At 31.5% G+C, this 21,982-nt stretch overlaps 3 protein-coding genes across 3 annotated transcripts; 2 read left to right on the forward strand and 1 right to left on the reverse strand.

Annotated features, from left to right (window-relative positions):
* Window positions 1–1,679: 1,679 nt before the first annotated feature.
* LOC114175598 (glucan endo-1,3-beta-glucosidase 2-like) lies at window positions 1,680–4,920 on the forward strand. Its single transcript, XM_028060361.1, has 4 exons — window positions 1,680–2,027; window positions 3,044–4,297; window positions 4,464–4,491; window positions 4,570–4,920. Exons 1-4 carry the CDS (start codon window positions 1,967–1,969, stop codon window positions 4,721–4,723), a joined length of 1,497 nt encoding a protein of 498 aa, XP_027916162.1. The 5' UTR covers window positions 1,680–1,966; the 3' UTR covers window positions 4,724–4,920.
* Window positions 4,921–11,319: 6,399 nt separating this feature from the next.
* LOC114185110 lies at window positions 11,320–15,134 on the forward strand. Its single transcript, XM_028072631.1, has 5 exons — window positions 11,320–12,314; window positions 13,524–13,582; window positions 13,721–13,849; window positions 14,231–14,366; window positions 14,564–15,134. The coding sequence occupies exons 1-5, from the start codon at window positions 11,610–11,612 to the stop codon at window positions 14,882–14,884; spliced, it is 1,350 nt and encodes a 449-aa protein (XP_027928432.1). The 5' UTR covers window positions 11,320–11,609; the 3' UTR covers window positions 14,885–15,134.
* Window positions 15,135–15,442: 308 nt separating this feature from the next.
* Window positions 15,443–21,495, reverse strand: LOC114185115 (THO complex subunit 4D). The gene is made up of 7 exons (XM_028072645.1): window positions 21,227–21,495; window positions 20,177–20,492; window positions 19,201–19,344; window positions 19,036–19,104; window positions 18,647–18,834; window positions 16,912–16,962; window positions 15,443–15,879 (listed from the first exon to the last, which is right to left on the reverse strand). The coding sequence occupies exons 2-7, from the start codon at window positions 20,429–20,431 to the stop codon at window positions 15,696–15,698; spliced, it is 891 nt and encodes a 296-aa protein (XP_027928446.1). The 5' UTR covers window positions 20,432–20,492; window positions 21,227–21,495; the 3' UTR covers window positions 15,443–15,695.
* Between the last annotated feature and the right edge of the window lie 487 nt (window positions 21,496–21,982).

A 21,982-nucleotide genomic window follows, 5' to 3' on the forward strand; every position in this document is an offset into this window, starting at 1 on the left:
GTCTGTTCCAAAGTGGATAAAAAAATTGAATTGGCTCAACTCGGCCAGCATGAGTGGGCTAGACACAAAATTTTGTAAAACCTCGAAATGAAGATAATAGAAGAAAGCAAATTTGTACTTGTTTTTTTTTAAAAAAAAAAACAGGTGCTTACTCATTAGAGTAAAGAGATTTATGTTTTTTCATGATTTTTACTATCTCTTTATTTAAAAAAAAAATTATTTTTAATGAAAAATCATATTTATTTGTGAAACAAATAATTATTTAAAATTATTTTGTTTCAAAATTATTTATTATAGATTTAAACAATTTTATTTTAAGTTTTTTAACTGTACAAGTATATGTGAAAACCACAAGACATTCAAAAGTGACCGTTGGCTCTGATGCTGACCCTTTTTGTGCCTTCGAGGATGATGGTCCCACCTTCCTCTCTCTCTTTCTTTTTGAGTTTTCAAAAGGAGTATATTTTTTATAAAATAGTTTTTTAATTATAAACATTATTTTTTTGACATACGTGTTTATTTAAAGTAAATAAATAATGTAAAATAAAAATAAAAGTGATTGTGTACAATATAATAAATAATGCAAACTATTATTATGAAACTAGTATTAGGATTTTGAGAAATGCTCCAACTTTTGTTGGTTTGAAGTCCCTATCTCATTGACACACAACCAAGTACAAACAAAAATCCTATCTTTAACTTTACAACCAAGAACTAATAAAAAACAAAATTATGCCTCCTACTTTAACGACTAGGGCACAGTAAACCAACTAAGTTTTAAAAGCTATTTTATGACCGTTTACTACAAAATTTCTTTTGAATTCATTAACAAAGTATTAAACAGCATAGAAAAAACCACCTTCATCTTTTTATTGTATTATTTTTCAATAAGTAAAACTTTTTATATATTTTCTATTTTACTTGTTCAATATTTTGTTTCGTTATCCTTAGTCTCTGTTAATTGTTTCAAGACGTAATACGTTCTTATTCTAACTCTAGCCAACTTTGATTCATTAAAATCTCTCATTCAAATGGACGGAGAATTTATAATTAGAAATAAATATCTTAAATTTAACCTTTTTCTAGTTAAATAGTTTTGCTTAGATAAAATAATTTAAATTTATTAAAATTAAAATTTTATTACTATAATAAAACATTTCAATTATTATTAATTATAACAAAATTATTTTAATATTAAACAATATTTAATAATTATAACATTTCGGTCAAATTTAATGAATATGGTCCCGTCAAACCAAACCAATAAAAGAAATGAATATAAATAAAAGAATGTAAAAAAAATCTCAAAGTAAAAACTAACACTCAAATGGTAAAACAATGTACTAATTGTATAATTCAAGGAATGTAAAAATAAAAAACAGTTCAATGTAGTCAATAATTTTTTAATATTGATGTAATAAATTGATAAAGTTATTCTTTTTCTAGTACTTTTTATTTTCAATTCTTTAACCTATGTGAATCAGAAAATCCCTGGCGTATATAATAGAAAAGTCATTTATATAGAGTATATTAGGGATAAATGTCACATACTTGGATTAAAGGTGACAAATAGCAAGAAATGGAAGAAAAATTAATGAATTATGGTTAGTCAATTGTAAGGTATAATATATATTGGTAGTTTCGGTTATTTTCTATAAATTGCTAAAAAATAAAAAGAAGGTAGCAGAGTGTTTGTTTGCCTCATTCCTCGGTCCTTGTCTTGTTTTTTCTGATACCTTTGCCTGTGCTTTGTTGCAATGAAAATCCAACACATATGAATACATGATTCCTAAGCCATCTTATTTTTCCAACACCCTTTTTATCTGTGATACTATCTTCAACTTGCTCTCTCTCTTCTTCACTTCCCTCTCTCTTACAGCATTTACCATTTTTCTGGTTTGGTCCTTTTCTCTCTCAAGCAGTTCATACCTGAGGTTTCACTTACTTTGTTAGGGAGATTTACTCTATGGCCAAGCATTTTCTTCTTCTTCTTCTTTTTGCAGTATATGTCGCTGCAATTGATGAAGGTGAGTAGTAAGTTTTAGTTTCTTGTATGATATTGCTTTCTTTGCAGATGAGTTCTTTGTCAAGGGATCCAGGTTTTTACTTGCATTCTTAACCTCCATTTCCCTTTGGTACAAGCATGAGTTGGCATTGTTCAGTTTGCACTTATGAACTACATTTATTTGAACTGCATGGAGTACTCTTCAGCATTCACTATTGAAAAAACCGATTTTAGACCATTCCTAGCTGTTAAGAGTGTTCTTTGAGATGTAAGGGTGGGTTAGGTTTGCTTGGTGGGAGTGAAATTTTACCAAGTAACAAGACATTAGCACAAAAACAACCCTTACTTGCTTCCATTTTTCACTCCTCACATAACATAACTAGCATAACATCCTAAGCCTGGCTGTTGAAAATATTTTCTATTATATTTAGCTGGTGTTGATGTTCAAATGCAAGGGTTTCTGAGCCCTGTGAGGCATGGTATGGAGTTGCTTAGAGTGATGAATTAGTCCATTGTTCTCGTTTACCCCTTTTTTCCCCTCTTAGTCTCAGAGCATGAGTGCTTCTGTACATGTTTCTATTTTGACTGAAAGAAGTTGAGGTAGCAATTAATGTGCATGTGTAAGATAAAACTGAAAAAGGAGAGGGTTGATGTGCTTTTATTAATTGACCTTCTTGAATGGTGATGCAGTCCACCGGTGCTATTCCAATATATTAAATGTGGTAGTCCTTTTCCTCCACATTTGGTTAAGTGTATACTCAAACACTTTTTACATGTCTAAGCTATTTTGGAATAAGCCTATTTCATTTTTACTCAGTTTACTATCTTGTTAAAAATTCCCGTGTTACAATATTTAAAACTTCAGACCAAAGCAAATCAGCCATTTCTTACTTCAAATACTTACATTATATTTGCCCCAAAATGTGCAAAGAATCGACCTGCATATGCTTCTATACCAGCTTTGATTATCTAACCAGTTAACCAGTGATGAGTTTAGTCGAAAGTAGTTTAATGGATGTTTATGTTTGTTACTTGCAGAACCATTCATTGGGGTGAACATTGGAAGAGATCTCTCAGATATGCCTCACCCCACTCAAGTAGTAGCACTACTTAAAGCTCAGCAAATTCGACATGTTCGGTTGTATGATGCTGACCAAGCCATGCTCATTGCCCTTGCAAACACAGGAATTCAAGTTGCTGTGTCTGTTCCTAATGAAGAGATACTAGCAATCGGTCAATCAAACACCACTGCTGCTAAGTGGGTTTCGCGTAATGTGGTGGCTCATTACCCTGCCACTAACATAACATCAATCTGTGTCGGCTCTGAGGTTTTAACTGCCCTCCCCAATGCGGCAAAAGTCCTTGTTAGTGCCCTTAAGTTCATTCATTCAGCCCTTCTGGCGTCAAATCTTGATAACCAAATTAAAGTTTCAACACCCCTTTCTTCTTCCATGATCCTTGACTCATTTCCACCTTCACAAGCCTTCTTCAACCGCTCGCTGAATCCAGTCTTGGTTCCAATGCTTGATTTCTTGCAATCCACTGGCTCTTATCTAATGCTCAACACCTACCCTTACTATGACTACATGAAATCAAATGGTGTGTTCCCGTTGGACTATGCACTCTTCAAACCCCTCCCTCCAAACAAAGAAGTCATCGATTCTAACACCCTTCTCCACTACTCCAACGTGTTTGATTCTGTGATCGATGCAGCGTACTTTGCCATGGCTTTTCACAACTACACCAACATTCCTGTGGTGGTGAGTGAAACAGGGTGGCCCTCAAAAGGTGACTCTAATGAACCAGATGCAACAGTGGAAAATGCCAATACCTACAACAGCAATTTGATCAAGCATGTGCTTAACGTGACCGGAACTCCCAAACACCCCGGCATTGGTGTTAGTGCTTACATATACGAGCTCTACAATGAGGATGCAAAGGCCGGTTCATTGTCCGAGAAGAACTGGGGTTTGTTTGACGCAAATGGGAAACCTGTTTATGTTTTACAGTTAACAGAATCTGGAGGAGTGCTTGCAAATGACACCACCAATCAAACTTATTGTGTTGCAAAAGATGGTGCTGATCCCAAGATGCTGCAAGCTGGAATAGATTGGGCATGTGGACCTGGCAAGGTGGATTGTTCTCCTCTGATGCAGGGAGAAGCATGTTACGAACCAGACAACGTAGTTGCACATGCAAATTATGTTTTTGACACTTACTTTCATCAGATGGGAAAGTCTCCTCAGTCTTGTGATTTCAATGACATGGCTACAATCTCCACCACCAATCCTAGTAAATTGCTAATTCCTTTAAGATTGTGGTTGATTTGATATGTCCGGTTTTACCTTTTTTGTTTCCTCATTCATTTTTAGTTTCCGTTGATCTATTTTATCTTCAAAATTTATAGAGTTCTATTAATGATTTCTAGTGTAACTAAGAACATTTTGAATGAATGCAGGTCATGGATCTTGTGTGTTTCCAGGAAGGTAAGACATTTGGCATTTAGGTTCATTTGGTTAACTGTGATGTTTATACGAGTAACTAATATGTGTGAACATGTGCAGTGGCAACAATGGCACCTTCCCTAACGTCACATTATCATCAATGAATTCCACAAACTCAGATTCTTCTGCGTGGAATCTGCATCATGGGGAATTAGGAATCAGAAGCCTTGTAATGATGATGGTACTTCTGCTCACGGGAGTGGTTTGGCTATAAAATTATGTACCTCGGATATGTATTGTTCAGTTTAAAAATTAGGGGTAGATGAGTTGAGGATGTTATGTGCTATAGTTCCTTTGCATGTTCTATTTGGTCGTGCAATTTTCTTCGGAGGAATGGCAGTAGCATCTTTCTTCATGTAATACAATCCTTTTGTTATTATATTTCTTTAGAAATTATAATTATGCTGATTAGATAAGGTTAAAACTCCAACTTAATTAACTCAGTCTCAAATCCATCAAATCAAATCACATCACAATCATACATATATATAACTAGTATTTCTAGTGCACGGGATAACAAATTTTAAAATTAAAAAATAGTATATTTATTAAATTAATTTGAAATTATAAAAGTATAATTAAATTTGATATAAATTTTATTTTATAAAATTCAATAATAATATTTTAATTGATTTTATAATAAAAATGTATTTAAGTTATTTATATATATTTTTAATAAAATGTATTATATATAACTATTTTAAATAATATATTAAGATTTAGTTAATTAAAATTAAGAAATCAAATTTAATTTGGAATGAAATATTGAGTAAAAAATGTAGAAAAATATAATAGTTGTTTCTCTAATAATAAAAATGATGGACGATATATAAATTGTTGAGTAGGCTTAATAAAGATACAAACATTAGACGATACAAAAAATGTGAAGAGTAAACGATATAAAGCTACAAATGATAGATCGTGCATATAAATGTAATGTTTAATTAGTTAGATAGTACTCACTCTCTTCAGATGTGTCAATTTGGTACTCGCTTTTAAAAATGTATCAATCGAGTCCCAACTTTTGAAAAAATGTCTCAATTAGGTTCCTTTCATTCTTGTAAGTCATTTTAAATATCGATACCGTTAATGACTTTAATACTTTTTTTCTCAAAAGGATCTAATTGACACCTTTTTAAAAGCGGGTATCAAACTGACATATCTGAACAAAAGTGAGTATTATCCGACTAATTACACCTAAATATAAATAGTAGATTCTTTAAAGATACAAATGTTAGACTGCAAACAAAATATAAATAGTAAACAATCAAAACTTACAAAATGTAGACTATGTAGACAAATATAAATAGTACACTATGCAAAAATACAAAGGTTAAACGTTTGATAAACTCTTCTATTGGAGTCCTTTTTTCACAATTTTTTTGGATTTTGAATTTCAAATTTTAACTTTGCTCCCATATTTTATAGCTTTTAAAATTTAGAATTTAAATTCAAACTTTATTACTATATATTTTGAATTTCAAATTTGACAATATATATCCTAATTTAGAAAAAAAAATATTGAATCGAGGTCATTAGTGATTTTTATATCTTTAAAAATGTTAAGAATGTATAAATTTAACTTGTAATGACAATACCAATGTCTATGTTATAAAAATTATTTTTTAAATTATTGTTTAAGTTTGTGAAAAATGTCAAAAATATGTGAAAAATATTTAAAAATTCATATTTAAATTTTACAATTATTTATTTATTATTTTACACCATATTTTAATTATTTTTACTATTATTATTATATTAGGACTAATATGTTAATATATTATTATATTATTAAGAATCATAGAGCTTTTGTTCCTAAATATTATATTACTTGTTTATTTTCTATATCATATTTCTAACTTTTGTTGTTTTTAATTGTGAATATTAATGTATTTCCATTAAATTTTTTTAATTTATCATTTTTCAGATTTTGATAATATGTAAAATACGAATCTTTCTTATAAGTTAAAAATATTTGAAAGTTGTTTAGAGACATTATAAGATTTTATTGAAAAACCTACACTATTTTACATTTTTTTTAATGTTAAAATTTAAATTTTATTGGTATATTTTTGGTTTAATTAGTCAAATAGTACCACTTTCATTCTAAAGTTTCAGTTTGGTAGTTGTTTTTAGAGAAAATGTTACTATATATATTTCAAATTCCAATTTTCACAATATATGAATCTTAATCTTGCAATAATATTGAAATTGGAATAGTTAATTATTTCCATATCTTTAAAAGTTTAAAAATTTTATAATTTTTATTTTTTACCTTATATTTTAATTATATTAATATTATTATATTTTATATTTACATTATTATATATTATTATATTTTATAATATATTATTATATCATTATGGGTCATCAAATTTTTTGAATATTTAAATTTATATATTTTTATCAGAAATATTAAAGTATTTATTACAAAAATTAACTTTTTGTATATATTTTTCATTTTAAATGTTAAATTTAATTTTTGTTATCACATTCTTTTTCTTTTATTGTCTGTTACGATTTCAAATTTAAATCCAAAATTTATTAATATTATTATATGCATTATGATTAATTTTTCACAACTTAAAAACGATATTATTTTCAATGAATTAATTTTGAAATTTATTCTAAAAACACGCGGAAGGAATATATTACCTAATATTATCTATTGCTTGATGTTTAAAAAAATCAACTATAAGAAAAGTTCAGTTTCGAAGGACATTAAATGAAAAAAAATAATTTCCAATGTAAATTCAATGTAATATAATATTATATAAAATTATAAAATGATAATATTACATTAATCTTACGTAAATATAAATTTATTCTTAAATTAATCCGAAACAAATTTTTTTTTCTTCTTTTGATTATTCATGTTATACGTATGAAGAATGGTTTGTGTTGTTTGGGGTGATGCATCTTCTGCTTGGAAAAATAAACTTTTATTTTGGTTCAAATTTAAAATATCCAATTTTAACTCAATTTTTTTGCTTAAAACTATCGTTATAAACTTACAATTGAAGTTGGATGGTTCTAAACGGGAAAAAAAAAACACTAAAACAGCTTTTCCATGGAAAACCTTAAAGTATGAATTTCATTTGCAACATTTTAAAAGTAAAGAGCAAAATAAAATTATGAATTTCAATTGTTATTGTAATCCTCATTTAAGACATCTAGTCAACTCTTTTAATATTGGCTCAGAAGTGTTTTTGTTCACCTCTTACCATTTATTACTCCATTACTTTCAAACTCATCCAATCTACAGAATCCTCTTCTGGATAGAACTAACAAACTATTAAGATTACTTGTATTCAATACCTTCATCACACCACTTAAGTTTAATTATGATGTACTATCTATTTATTTTTCTTTTAAATACGTCCTTTCAAAAGTTAATATTTGTTAATCACCGCAAATATGTTTTCTTTTGTCACCGCGATTTATTTCTAAACTTTCGAAGACCAAGATCAATGATTTATTTTTGTTGCAAAAAAGGTTATTAACAACAAAATATATTATTTCAATTTTTTAAATTAACTAATAATAATTTTTCTGATTTTAATTTTTACTCATTCCTGTTAAAAATATTTGTATAATTTATTATAATATCCAATTAATTTAATTTCTTTATCACACTAATTATTATTAAGAGATGTTCACTCTTTTACCTTTATTCTCCACCTTTTTTTTTATTAGATTCAAAACTTTTCTTTCTCTTTTATTTTAATTATTTTATCTTTCACAGTTCTACCCCATATAAAGAAACCATAAATAATATACAATCAAATTATAGTTAAACATATCTTCTCTTTGGGCATAGATAGAATGATAAATATAATAATTTTTTAAAAAGGTAATCAGAGTTTTGAAACCGTTTAAAATTGTGTGTACATATACATCCTTAGATCTTAGACAGGAGGAAATGCAAAAGAAAAAGTACAAATCAAAAGCAGAGAATTTTCTTTTCCTGCGATTGCTTTTCTCAGATCGGAACAAAACCAATGGCTTGTTAAAGTATTTTGTTTTCCAGATATGATGTATCCTTAATTAATTTAATGTACACCGTACAGTTTTCTCTGCCTGTAATTTTCTCCATTTGAAAATTTTCCAGAGAAGCATTAAAACATCATGTAATAAGATGAAATGTACAAACATCATGCTTGTTGGTCTGAATATTAATTGAAACAATTTTATTAATGTATCTCATATTCATAATACATGTAATTAAAACAAGTAGAGAGGTTCATAAAAGTAAATGGAATTCATATTAGTATATGGAATTGACAACTTGAATTACAGCACTAGGTAATAAGAACTAAGCCGCTAACTTGTTCAATCAAGAACTGAATCTCATGCTTTCAAACAATCTATCATGTATTGATTAAGAATAATCTTTATATATCATGGTGAGATCATATTTTTAGTAAAAAAATATATATCTTATTAATAACTAATTTTAGTGACAAAATTTGTTAATTATTATAATAATCAATCTAAATATAAATTTACAAAATAAAAAATTCTTGATTAAAATAATTATTATTATAAATAAATAAATTAGATATTAATTTAAAAAAAATTGGTAACAAAATTTTTGTAATTAATATTTAATGTTTAATTTTTTTAAAATAACAAAATTTAGAAATTAATTATATTTTTTTATCGACAGGAATAACTATTTTAGTAAACTAATAATTTTTTTATTATTAATATAAAAACAACTTATATTTTTTATTTGAGAGAAAAATAGTAATAAAGAAGTGTTTTTCTTTTTCAAATAAAAGATTTATTATTTTTTTAATTTCTCTTCTAAACCAAAGTTACCCGATGCTTAGTTTTAACATAATAACACAAATTGATAAATATAATTAATTTAGTTATTTTTTAAAATTCTACTAATATACTAAATTAATTATCATTATTAATAAATTTAAAAACAAATTACCATTTATTAATAAAATACATATAATGTTAATATATATATATATATATATATATATATAATCATATAAAAATTATAAAATATGTTAAAAGTGAACAATTAATAAAAATAAATAAATATACAACTGTAACGAAATTATGAAATGTCTTATACCAATAATTTTCTTGAGAGGTGTCTCGTACTAAATATGGAATAAAGATGGAGTAAGTTTTTCTTAAACCTGACGTAGTTTTTTATTTTGTCTTCTTTTTATCAAAATTAAACAAATTTACACTTAATTTAATTTTCATCTGTAAAAACACAAAAATTTTATATATAAAAAATGTCTTGATAACATGCCTATGGTTAAGAATAGTTAATATATATAAAATCTTACAAAAATGTATAGTTAAGTGAAGTGTATAGTTAAGTGTGATATTAACTAAAATTTAACTTAATAATTATTAATGCAATTTTATTTTATTTAAAAGACAAAAATATCCACAAATGTTATATATGTATGTTTAATATTTTATTTTATACTCATCAATAAAAATTAAAAAATAATAAAACAAATTTATTTTAATGTAACTAAAAATTAAATATAATTAAACATAAGAAAGTATAAATTAATAAAAAAATCAAGAAAAAAAAATATTGTTAAACATCTAAAATTATAAAAAAAGAAACAATTAAAATATTAATTTGAATAGAAACTTAAAAGTTTTTAAAGTTCTTACTTTATATCGATTAAAAGAGTATTTTTATCTTTAAAAAATTTTTAATATATATTTATATTATTTTAATTAATATATTTAATTATTTCGGTTTTTAATATAAAAATAATAATATTTATGTATGTTAATGATTTTTTAACCAATATTTTAATAGATAATGATATTTTAACTCATTTTTTTTATCCACTTTTAACTCACCACTCTCATCACTCTTAAATCATCACATCACATCATTAAAAAAAATTGAAATAAATAATCTAAAGATGATAAGAGCAATGGATTAAAAGTAGATAAAAAATTGAGTTAAAATATCACCGCCCTATCACCGGTTAACATTTTCTTAAAAAAAATAAAAAATTAAAACAAAAGAAAAAAACAAGGAGAACAAAACATATTGGTAAACAGAGGAGACTTTTCATGGATGTTGAGTGCTGAGTCCAAACTATGCATGCACTGAAAGAAAAGTAGTTGCACATTAATAATGCAATTAAGTTTAATCATTTAAGAACTCTCAAATACCAGCACTTCCTCATATCACTCTCTAAACTTGGGTTAGTCACATCCTCTCACACAACATTTCTCTTTCAAATCATTTATCCCACAAAGGAAAAACTTCTAAATAAAATGAAAAATTAGCCTGAAAAATAAAATCAAATGCTAATCTTCAACCTCGAAGCTTATCCATCTACATATATTCTAACAGATATGGCTGGAAAACAAAGCTAAAAAATATCAATTATTACTCCAAGCATTACATTATGATTCTTCATCAATTATTTAAAAAAGCACTAATAAAGTAGAATAGTTTACAAATAATCATGATCTTGAACTGAACCTTCACGACTAGATGTATTAAAGAAACATATTATTTAAAAAGATTTTAATGTTTTGAATTATCAGAGTTTTCAATATTTGATATGAAAATATCGATCATTTAATTTGTGAAATTCCATATTCATTATATTTTTATTTTCCAGTTAGAATTTATTCCTTGTAGTTGTAGTTTTAGTTTTTTTCTTTTTAGTCTTTATATCCAGAATAATAGAAATTAAAATATATTAACATTTGAATTTCAAATTATGGAAGTTGGTATTTAAGGCTTAAATTGGACAATTTAAAATAACCTTAAAGAGGAAAGTGACAATGGAAGAGAAAAAGAGAAGCTGTGAAAGTGTCATAATCTCAGTCTCTTGTTCCTCTCTCTGCAGCTATATGCTATATTCTGTAGAGCCTCACGCGAATCTTCCATTCTCCATACATGGAATAATCCAATGTATTAGTGGAAGAAGTAAACCCCAATTAACCTTCTTCTTCTTCTTCTTTTTCTCTCTGATACATCATCATCACACGCAAACTCTCACCTTTCATCACCTACTCCCGAAAGTCCCCAATTTTCACTCCTCCGACATACCCATTACATCGAAACCCTTCTAGTCCCATCCATGTCGGCCACGTGCGGGGTGGTGGAGTGTGTCTTCGTGCTGGGCTGCGCTAGGTGGTTCTGGAAGCGCTGTACCTACGTTGGAAGCTACGATAGCGCAACGTGGCCAGCCGCCACCGCCGACGAGTTTGACCCGGTGCCGCGTGTCTGCCGCCTCATCCTCGCCAACTACGATCCCGATCTCCGAAATCCCCAGTACTACAAGCCCGCCCCCGGTCACCGCCTGAACCCGGACTGGGTCGTGAAACGCGTGAACTACGAGGACACGCTGGGTCACGCGCCGCCCTACCTTATCTACCTCGACCACGATCACAAGGAGATCGTGCTGGCGGTGCGTGGCCTCAACCTGGTCAATGAGAGTGACTACAAAGTCCTACTTGATAACCGGTTGGGGCAGCAGATGTTCGACGGCGGGTACGTGCACCGTGGGCTGCTGAAGTCGGCGCAGTGGCTGCTGAATAGGGAGTCGGAGACGCTGAAGCGATTGTGGCTGGAGAATGGTTCCGAATATGATATGGTGTTCGCGGGACACTCTTTGGGTTCTGGGGTGGTGTCGTTGTTGACGATTTTGGTCGTGAACCATAGGGACGGTTTGGGTGGGATTCCAAAAGAGAAGATTCGGTGTTATGCGATTGCTCCTGCCAGGTGTATGTCCCTCAATTTGGCTGTCAAGTATGCCAATGTCATTCATTCTGTTGTTTTGCAGGTTACAATTTTCATACCTCCTCAATCATTTTTTTTTCTGTGCTGCATTGGTTCGTATTTGTTTAGACTGGTGTTGTTTTTAGGGGAAAATTTTGAACTTTTGGGTGGAATTTTACTCCCAGCGTGTGTAATCTTAGGACACTGTATAGAAACATAGTTATCTGTGTAGTGCCACAAGGTGTTATTGATAATTGTATCTATTTACCATTAGAATCATGAGAATTCAACTAAAGAATAAGACTAAATTGTTACTTCAGTACTTATTGTCTTATTTTTTTGTATTTTCAATCTCGTTTGGGTTCTGAGGAGAAGACCGTTTTTTTTTTCTGATTTTTTACTTCTTAAAATATTGTATGTTGATTTCACCGTTTTTTTCATATATTTTCAGAATATTTTTGTAATTATTCATGTTTTCATTTTAACGTATTCTGTAAGACTTTTTTCAGCCTGACCATGGTGTCGCTGTAGTTTGTTTATGCTTGAGTAAACTATCAGTTTCATCCTTCATGTGTTACTTTCTAAACGATCCATATAGTAAAGTAAATTACCTGGGTACTCCTATAACTTATAAGTGTTAGAAATCATGTTTAATATTACTTTAAATATTAAAAAATTCTTCAAAGTTCCTGAATTATACTGAAATACATCAGCTTATGGATATATATATATTCAAGGGTTACTTCAAATGTTGTATTACTTTAGATACTGTTTAAAAGAGAGTAGTAGTTTCTGGATGTAATTAGTTATTTATTGCCTCTAATTTAATTTCTTAATTAAGAAAATTCTTAGTGTGCTTTTGGTCTTTCATTGCGTCAAAGTTTGGTATCCATGGAAGCATATATTTATATATTTTAAATCGTTTTTGTGATTGATTCCTTGTCTCCAGAATCAGTTTGAGATAACCTGACTATATAAATTTTTACATGTCCAGTTCTACTTAGAGCAATTGATTCTGAACGCATAATAAACTGATCTTTATAATAAAAACATTTAAACATAAATCATATATATAACTTTAAAATCAATTCTGTTCAAAATCAGTTTTGTCAATGTTCAAAATCATATAGCTTTTTCTTTTTCCTCATCAACCTGCTTGGTGTTACTAATCTTATATAGAATCTTTTGATAATCTCCATTTATTCAATTGTATGATGGTGAATCTGTTTCAAACTGTAAAGTTGAAGTTTTTTTTTTTCTTTTTTTGGTGCAGGATGATTTCTTGCCAAGAACGCCCACTCCATTGGAAGATATATTCAAATCTATATTCTGGTTGGTACATGCCCCTTCTGTGATATGAATATGGTGCATTGGATTTCAACTTTGGTTTTTTGTTTATATTTGTTTTATTATGGAGCATGGTGAAATATCATGATGATCTCTTAAACCAGGCCTTGATGATTTAAACAGTTTGCCCTGCTTATTGTTGTTGGTTTGCCTGAGAGACACTTTCATACCAGAGGGTAGAAAGCTTAGAGATCCAAGGAGACTTTATGCGCCTGGACGAATGTACCATATTGTTGAGAGAAAATTTTGCAGGTATTCACTCGCAAATTGTTCCCTTCATAGTAAGCTCCTATACCAGCATCAATATTGTGGGAATATTCGTTATTATCTTGTTTAATTTGCTTGGTCTGGTGCAAAAGTAAAATAATGTCTTCTCTAGTTGTGTTATTCTTGTGAACCATAGACAAGGGAATTTGACTTAAACAATCTAAAAAGTCATTGCCATAGATTGTATTATTGTAATTGTTTTAATTGCTAGAAAGGTGGTCATGTAGAATAAGCAAGACCTTTGAAAAGGAATAGTTCATGAAGTGTGACTGAGAAATCTTATTCGTCAAATCTTGTCCTGAATTACTGCTACATAGTAATATGATGTTCCTGATAATGACATTCATTATTGGTTGGGGAACACAGATGTGGGAGATTTCCTCCTGAAGTGAGGACTGCTATTCCTGTTGATGGAAGATTTGAGCATATTGTCTTGTCCTGTAATGCAACATCAGATCATGGAATTATTTGGATTGAAAGGGAGGCCGAGAAAGCCTTGCAAGTAAGGAAATATCTACCAATTGATTCTCTGGTTGTTTTTCTCGAAAGATGTTTTGTAATATGAAAACTTGGTTCTGTTGTCTGTGTTCTTTGAAGTTTACAAGCTTATGTTATCAGTAATAATGTAATCAATGTATGAAAGTTGTGTTGAAATTTTCATGTAACGAAATTGTGACTGTCCTTGGTATTCTGTTTTAGTTGATGAAGGGGAAGAGCTCTGAAACTGTTATGACAGAGCCTCCAACGGTGCAAAAGATGGAGAGGTTAAAGACTATAGAGAAAGAACATAGAGATGCTTTGGAAAGGGCTGTTAGCTTAAACGTGCCTCATGCAGTGGACAGTGCTGAGGAAGAAGAGGCGGAGAAGAATGAAGGTGAAGAAGCATCGGAAAGTGGAAACAATAACGTGTCAAAATCGAGTGGTGGAAGGTCGAAGTGGGATGAGGTTGTTGAAAAACTCCTAAAGAAGAGTAAGACAGGAGAACTAAATCAGGAAAGGGATACCAATGTCTTATCATAACGTATTTCTCTCTTTTGATCCATTCATATATCTTCTGCATTTTTTGTAATTTTTAGGCATTCTTCATTTTGTTAATTCATCATGCAAAAAGATGGATTACAGCTTCGTAAGTTGAGGACTGCTATTTCAAGTGAGTTGGTTGGTTGGTCCCGATTGTATACTTTTGTAAGCAATAATACACTGTCAATGCTGTGACTACACGACTTTTTTTCCAAGCATAGAAGAGAATATCTCCTATTCTTTCCAAGGATCAATTAAATAATTATTCAGCATTTAGAAAACTAATTTAAATCAGTGTTTTTGTGTTGTACTTCTACATCCATTTCCGACACTGATGAAACACTTAGAAACAATTGATTTTATAGTGATTCTCCAAATAAAAGACCATGGTCTGGTTCATGTTTTATTAAATTGTAAGTTGTCCAGACATTCATTATGATCTAGGATTTCTTCAGGTCAAATACATGCGCATAACTGCTAACTTCTACGATACGGACTGTATTGTCGCAAGTGCATTATCACTATTATCGGCAACTAGAAAGAAATAAACATTCAAACTGTGAAAACATTTGAAATTTGCAGCTGCAATAATATATAAAAATATACGCAAATCAAACTAAAATCTATAACTGAACTTCAAAATCCCTAGGTTGATCATTCGCGGCCTCTCTAACAAGACTTAAATGAGGTGTGAAATCAGATGGCATGTTTAAAAGCACCGAGCAGCAAGAGATTTAAAGTAACACCAAACGAAACGAACTTTTGTACAGGGAACCAAATCTTAATACAAAATAAGCTGAGGATTCCGACATCAAGAGATGTTCATGGCCTCAGCGTGATAGGTCTCCAGTTCTTTGTCAAGTTCTTCTGCTGACTTCTCAACACCGTCTTTTCTACCACGGCCTCGCCCTCCACCGCGACCATTGCCACGACCACGACCTCCAGCACCTCGACCCCTACCATTGCCACTCCTTGTGCCACCACGACGTCCCCAACTATGAAAAGAAATTAAATTATGAACAATAAGTCGTGTATAAAATAACGAAAGGAAAATATATTTCTTATACTCCAGGACTACAGAATAACAATACAAAAACATGTTTATGCCTGTACAATAACAATAGATGAAATTACTGTAGCCATATCTTACAGGTCAAAATAGCATACAGGAAGCAAAACATAACCAATACTAGTGCTTACTACTCAACATCACAAGGATTACACCATTGCATCGTTCCCATGTTCAAACTAAACCTACAAACCTTAACATCAAACAACATCGCCTAAACTGTAAGTTTGGACACCAAATTAATGCAACAGCATCTCCTAACTTCTGATAATAGCCTGAACAGAGGAATGCTATTAATGGAAACTATCACCTATATCTGCCAATGCCAAATGAAAATGTTCTCAACGGGGCAGAAACTGTAGAAAAATTTGCCCAATTCAACCAAACCATGCATATACCAGGTGGATTCTAGATCATTTAACTACTAAAATAATTTATTTTGTACCTGTTACTTTACATTTTTCGTACCATTAAAAACAATTATGGTTTGTGATTTTTCATACGGACAATAGCAACAAAATTTCAAATCATGTCTCGGAATGAACCGCTACAAAATTTCCTTTCCTCCCGCAAAAATTGTATTTTCATTCCACTATTGCTTATCAACAGCTTAATATTTAAATAAATCTTATTCCTGATCAAAGGATTAAAAACATGATTTATGAAATCTCCTAAAAAACACAGTATAACGAAAACGAGGAAAAAGATGTATGAAGCATTAAATGAATTTGTAAATCGAAGATAGGAAGGGCTCTATCCAAACCATAGCTGAACATAAAGAACGCAGCAAAAATCCTTAAACATAAGACAAAACATAAAAGACCAAAATATTCATACTACTACGCTATCTTGCACTAGGGAATATATAAAGAATTTTGACAAAAAGTCCAATACACAAATTTCAGTAAAACAATATTCGTTAAGAGATTACACCAAAGAAAACAATTAAAAGGCTTACCCAGCACCACGATTAGGAATAGCACGACCTCCAGCTGGTCCACCTCTAGGCCTGCAACACAGTCAGAAGCACAAACATCAGCAAACATTGAAGCAGCATATACTGTTTCCAGAAAGACTCGAGGGATTTTAGCAGAAACTTAAAACTGGTAAATATCCATTACTAGTTAGTCCAGTGTATTATTGGCAATGGAGTTAGCCAGTTACGTTATATGGTTGAATGAGATAATAGAAGTAAGCCAAATGACCGTAGAGGGAAGGTTGAGAGAAAAACCATCCTATCATTTGAGAAAAGGTTAGAAAATTCGGGAGTAGGGAGTTCTGTTCTGGAGCAACATAAAAAATGAAAGGAAATCATTCATTTTCTATCTTCTATGCCCCAACTCTAGCACAGCAGCTACCAGATTGGCACAGCAATTAAGATTTCGGATTGAATTAAGATTAAACATTTTTTTCAGAGATTGAACCATTTCAATTAACTGGTATCAATGCTCTGATTTTGAAACCATTGGTTTGTCTTGGTTGTTGATCCACAGGTAGAACAATATTTTAGGTCACTGGTTTACGAAGAACGGAGGTGGCAGCAGCAGCAGAGGCTCTAAGATTCTAATTTGGTGGCTGACATGAAAATAGTAAACCAAGCACATCCTCGTGAACGTGTGTGAATGTTCTGGTCAAACCATTCCAACCAATGTATGGATATATGAAATGTGCCAAAACCATGAAAAAGACGGAGAACAGAACAAGAGCTCATAGCCCAAAAAACTAACTCAAGATAGCTACTGGAAATGGGAGTAACTCGAATTTTTTACAAAGAACCAGATAACAAAGGAAAAATTGAAGTTCTTGAGATAAGAATCAAACTGGCAGATATCAGTCAGGTCAATTTGGTTGCAAAGAATAAGAAAAATTGAGAAAAACGAATGAGACTAGAGGAGAGAAAGAGGATGAAACGATGGAAATGAACGGAAAGGGGTTTGGGTAGTTTGATCAACCCAGCACACAAGAACCACAAGTTGGAGGTACTTCGTAATCAACAGCTGAAACAATGCGCAGCACTGCAGATCACAAGCAAGCACGATAGGATCTCAGTATTATATATTATAAATACAAAGAATTTATGCTCTGTTTCACGGCCGAAAATACCCACACAAAATAGAGCACAGAAGAAGAGCAGCAGTATTAACATGTTTGTGTCTGTCTTGGGAGGAGTGGAACTGTTATTGGAATGCCACATGGAACTTCATTTAAACGGACACAAGCCATTCACCCTGAAGGCTAGATGAAACTATAATGAGTAGTTATAGATGCCTGTCAATGAGGGGCTCAGTTTCATTGGACATGATGAGATAGTAGAAGAAATAAGGCATGCTGCCTACAAAAATAGGGGGAGTGGGATGCGTCCTGGTTGTCTACCAAATCTGCAACCGATCTAGCCATAGCACTGAAGCACAAAAAAGTCAGTTGTTGCATGTTTTGATCATGCAGAAGAATTGACACCCCATTTCAGAATTCGAAATAAAAATGCACTAGTTATAAGACAAACGCAATGTCACGGACATTGACAGACATCCATGATACAGTAATGCTTCAATACTTGATCGAGGTTGTGCTTAGGCCAATTTTTTTTATATCTTTATAATAATATAAAAAATGATAAAAGTTAACTGAAGGATCCCCACATTAAAAGAAAAGAAAACTAAAATACAGTTCAAACTGCTACCAAGGCAACTTACGTCATTACAACAGTCCTCTTCCTACGTCCATTCACCCCAGTAACATTCACCCGAGCACTTACGGGCAATTCTGCATTGGAACCAACAATCTCAATCTTCATGGGCTTTCCATCCAAAAGCACATTATTATATCGTTTAAGAGCAGCAAATGCATCACTTCTTCTAGTATACACAACTTCGGCCGAACCCTGTTACACAGTTAAAGATAGCAGTTAGACAAAATACTTCTAAGAAAAATACTATTTTCTAGAACTTAAGGTAAAATGGGGAATAAATGTAATTATACTTTTGGTTATTGCAAGCAACTCCCTCTCAAGAAAAACAAATCACCAACTTTTAAGCTAAAATATAATGGCAACTGAATTTACAAGACAAAACCCAATACTTACACTTGGGTGTCCATTTTTGTCATAATGAACAGCATAACGCTTCAACTCTCCAAGCTCAGAGAAAAGTTCCTGAGTTGCAAATCAAGTTTCAAGAGAACTTCCACACAGATTGGGTAGAAACAGCGACTAAGAAAGAATCATATGATGATACAGCATAGTATGTACCCTTATGTCTTCATTGGTCACTCCATGGTCCAAGTTGGAAACATATAACTTAGTGCCAACTTCTACTCCTTGAATCCCTGCAGCTCTTAAGCTATCTTCAAACAAATCATGCTGCCATGGAAAAGGCCTAGTTCTGCGAATAGACTGGCCAAAGAACAGAACAGTTCCCAAAGTGGCAAAAGAACACATCAGATTATGACCAGAAAAAATCACTATTCTTCAAGATTAGTCAGAGCAGGAAAATCTCCATAAAAAAACAAAACACGCTATTAACGAAGTTGATCTGACCATGGTAATATATATTCAAGAGAACTCGTACTCAAACATCAATGTTCTAGGTGAAAGATGGTAAATGGGAGTAAGAATTCAACCCACTGCATATAAACCGGTGTTATGCTACTAGTGGGAGCTCCAGTTCTGGTTCTAAGCGAAAAAGCTCCTTTGCAAAATACCATGATTTAGGGAAGTATACTGAATTCTTGCACTGTAGAACCGAACTTAGCAAGAGGATCCAATAAAATACCAGTCCACACAAAACCAGCCAAACACTTAAAGTCATCTCATGTAAATGGAATGGATTAGAATGGTTTAGAGAATTTAACCCCACTTATAGTTATATGATTTTTGTGCTAGTTGTAAGAGCTCCATTTTGAAATTCACCTAATGAAGCCCCTTCACATAATATGCCAGGAATCACGAAAGAACTCCTGCACACATCAGAGATCTGTAGCCAAGCCCCCCAAAACAAAAGCAAAACTCTTAAGTTCATACTAATTGTGACATTATGGAACTATGACAAAGGCATTGATGATGCAAATATGATCGAGCATGAGCTTCTCCATGGAACAACTACTAAAGAAGCGGAATTCCACTTGCTTTTGAGTTTCTATAATGCTGAACGTCTCATAATTGGGTATTTTTTTAGCATATCAGATTCTCAAGCACATGTATAAGCATCCACGATTTTTGAGCTTGCCTTGGCAATAGCATATGATGATGGTCGAGTGTTAACCATAAGAGGACCTCTACGAACAGCACCAGATGTTCTTCCACCATTACCGGCACCAGTAATTCTTCTACTATTAACAGCACCGGCCATTCTTCCTCCATTAAGAGCACCGCTAGGCCCACGACCAGACTGGACCCTGCCACGTCCTCCTCTACCTCTACCTCCTCTGTTACTTCTGTTCTTTATTCTATCATCAAGTGACATATCCAAGGAAGAAGCCATTATACGACAACTTAACGCACTTCAAGCAAGCACTTCACAAAATTTCAATAATAATATAGCCCTGCAAAGACAAAGAAATAAGGTATACTTACACAACCCAAACATAATAAAATTGAACAACGCAGATATTAAACAATAAAGAATATCCGGGATAACAGAATTGATGTTAAAACTCATAACGCAAAACTTCGGTTTGATTCTCTACTAGTGCGCTTTTGTGGAAGGCGAGTTAAAATAATCTTATCCCACCACATATTCAACCCAATGCAACTATTTGTTGCTTCAACCTTTTCAGTTTTCAAACGTGATTTATAGGGCTACAAACGAGTCCGGAAGATATCCAAACATAATATATAAGGTGCCCAAAACTATATTTTTTTAGCATAATAATTAAACAGACAACGCCCAGAACAGAACAACCAATCCCAGCTAAGCAGACTAAAATAATTAAAGATTTGAAAACCGCAACCGCTCAGCAACAGATCCTAGCGAAATTCCTGAAATTTGTATACACGCGTTGCAATCAATGGTAAACTCCAACAATTGTCTCCTTGAACAAAATACCTTCCTAGTATGAATCTAACCCCAAATTTAAAATCCGAGATTTCCAGGGAAGCTCACCTTAAAAAAAAGTGCGAAAAACGAAAAAGTGGAAAGATCTAGGCAAAGAAAAACACTATCTATCATAATTAACACAGCCATTTAAACGAAAAAACAACCACACAATAGCAAAAAAAATCCCAATTAGAGAAAACATAATTAGGCAAAAAAAAAAAAAAAAAAAACTAGAATCACCTGCAGATGATAACAGAAACGCGGGTGGAGAATTGTGAAGCGATAATCAGAGGAAAGAGGGGGAGAGTGCTATTGAGTGTTTTGGGGGACGAAGGATCGATGAATAATATAAGCGGGGGCGAAGATTAGGGTTTCGAAGAAAAAGGAGAGGAAAGATCCACGCATGTGTGGGTGAAAATGGGGTTTTAGGGTTTCAGCGTAAGAGAGCTTTTGGGTTTAGAGCTAGCTTAGCTTCTCCGAAAGAAACGTACCGTTTGGGTCATTTTAAAATGCTCTCGGGGCTTTTCAGTCTTTTGACTTTCCTTCGTTCCGCGTCCTACGATAAAGCAGAACAAACACAGGTCAGAACAATTCCCTTTCCCACCCAAATGTGACTCAAATTTACGCAAATAAATTCTTAATATTGAAATTAATTATATCAAATTATAATGATAACCTCTTTGTGATGACCATATTAATTTATAGATAATAATACTTTAATTTATTTTGTTTTATTCATTTTTAATCTATTATTTTAATTATCTTTACATCATTATATCACATTATAAAAAAAATCAAAATAAATAATCTGAATATATTAAGAACGATGGATAAAAAAATAGATTAAAATATTATTATTATTAATTTATAGAATTCATTCTAGTTATTTCTCTTATATTTCTTAAATAACAACAATAATTTATTATGAAGATTCTAATCATTCTCACATCATATTGCTTTTATTTTTATTTGGATATTCTTTATATCGATAATTTA

This window comes from Vigna unguiculata, chromosome 1 (assembly GCF_004118075.2).
Source record: "Vigna unguiculata cultivar IT97K-499-35 chromosome 1, ASM411807v1, whole genome shotgun sequence".
NCBI classification, from domain to species: domain Eukaryota; kingdom Viridiplantae; phylum Streptophyta; class Magnoliopsida; order Fabales; family Fabaceae; genus Vigna; species Vigna unguiculata.

Bases quoted from the DNA above. Each gene is read 5' to 3' on its own strand.
- LOC114175598 (XM_028060361.1), top strand. From the start codon at position 1,967: ATGGCCAAGCATTTTCTTCTTCTTCTTCTTTTTGCAGTATATGTCGCT. The intron at 2,028-3,043 runs GTGAGTAGTAAG...TGTTACTTGCAG, and splicing joins TGTCGCTGCAATTGATGAAG to AACCATTCATTGGGGTGAAC. The intron at 4,298-4,463 runs GTAAATTGCTAA...GAATGAATGCAG, and splicing joins AATCTCCACCACCAATCCTA to GTCATGGATCTTGTGTGTTT.
- LOC114185110 (XM_028072631.1), top strand. From the start codon at position 11,610: ATGTCGGCCACGTGCGGGGTGGTGGAGTGTGTCTTCGTGCTGGGCTGC. The intron at 12,315-13,523 runs GTTACAATTTTC...TTTTTGGTGCAG, and splicing joins TTCATTCTGTTGTTTTGCAG to GATGATTTCTTGCCAAGAAC. The intron at 14,367-14,563 runs GTAAGGAAATAT...ATTCTGTTTTAG, and splicing joins AGGCCGAGAAAGCCTTGCAA to TTGATGAAGGGGAAGAGCTC.
- LOC114185115 (XM_028072645.1), bottom strand. From the start codon at position 20,431: ATGGCTTCTTCCTTGGATATGTCACTTGATGATAGAATAAAGAACAGA. The intron at 19,345-20,176 runs GCAAGCTCAAAA...TTCTTTGGCCAG, and splicing joins CATCATATGCTATTGCCAAG to TCTATTCGCAGAACTAGGCC. The intron at 15,880-16,911 runs GTAAGCCTTTTA...TTCTTTTCATAG, and splicing joins ATTCCTAATCGTGGTGCTGG to TTGGGGACGTCGTGGTGGCA.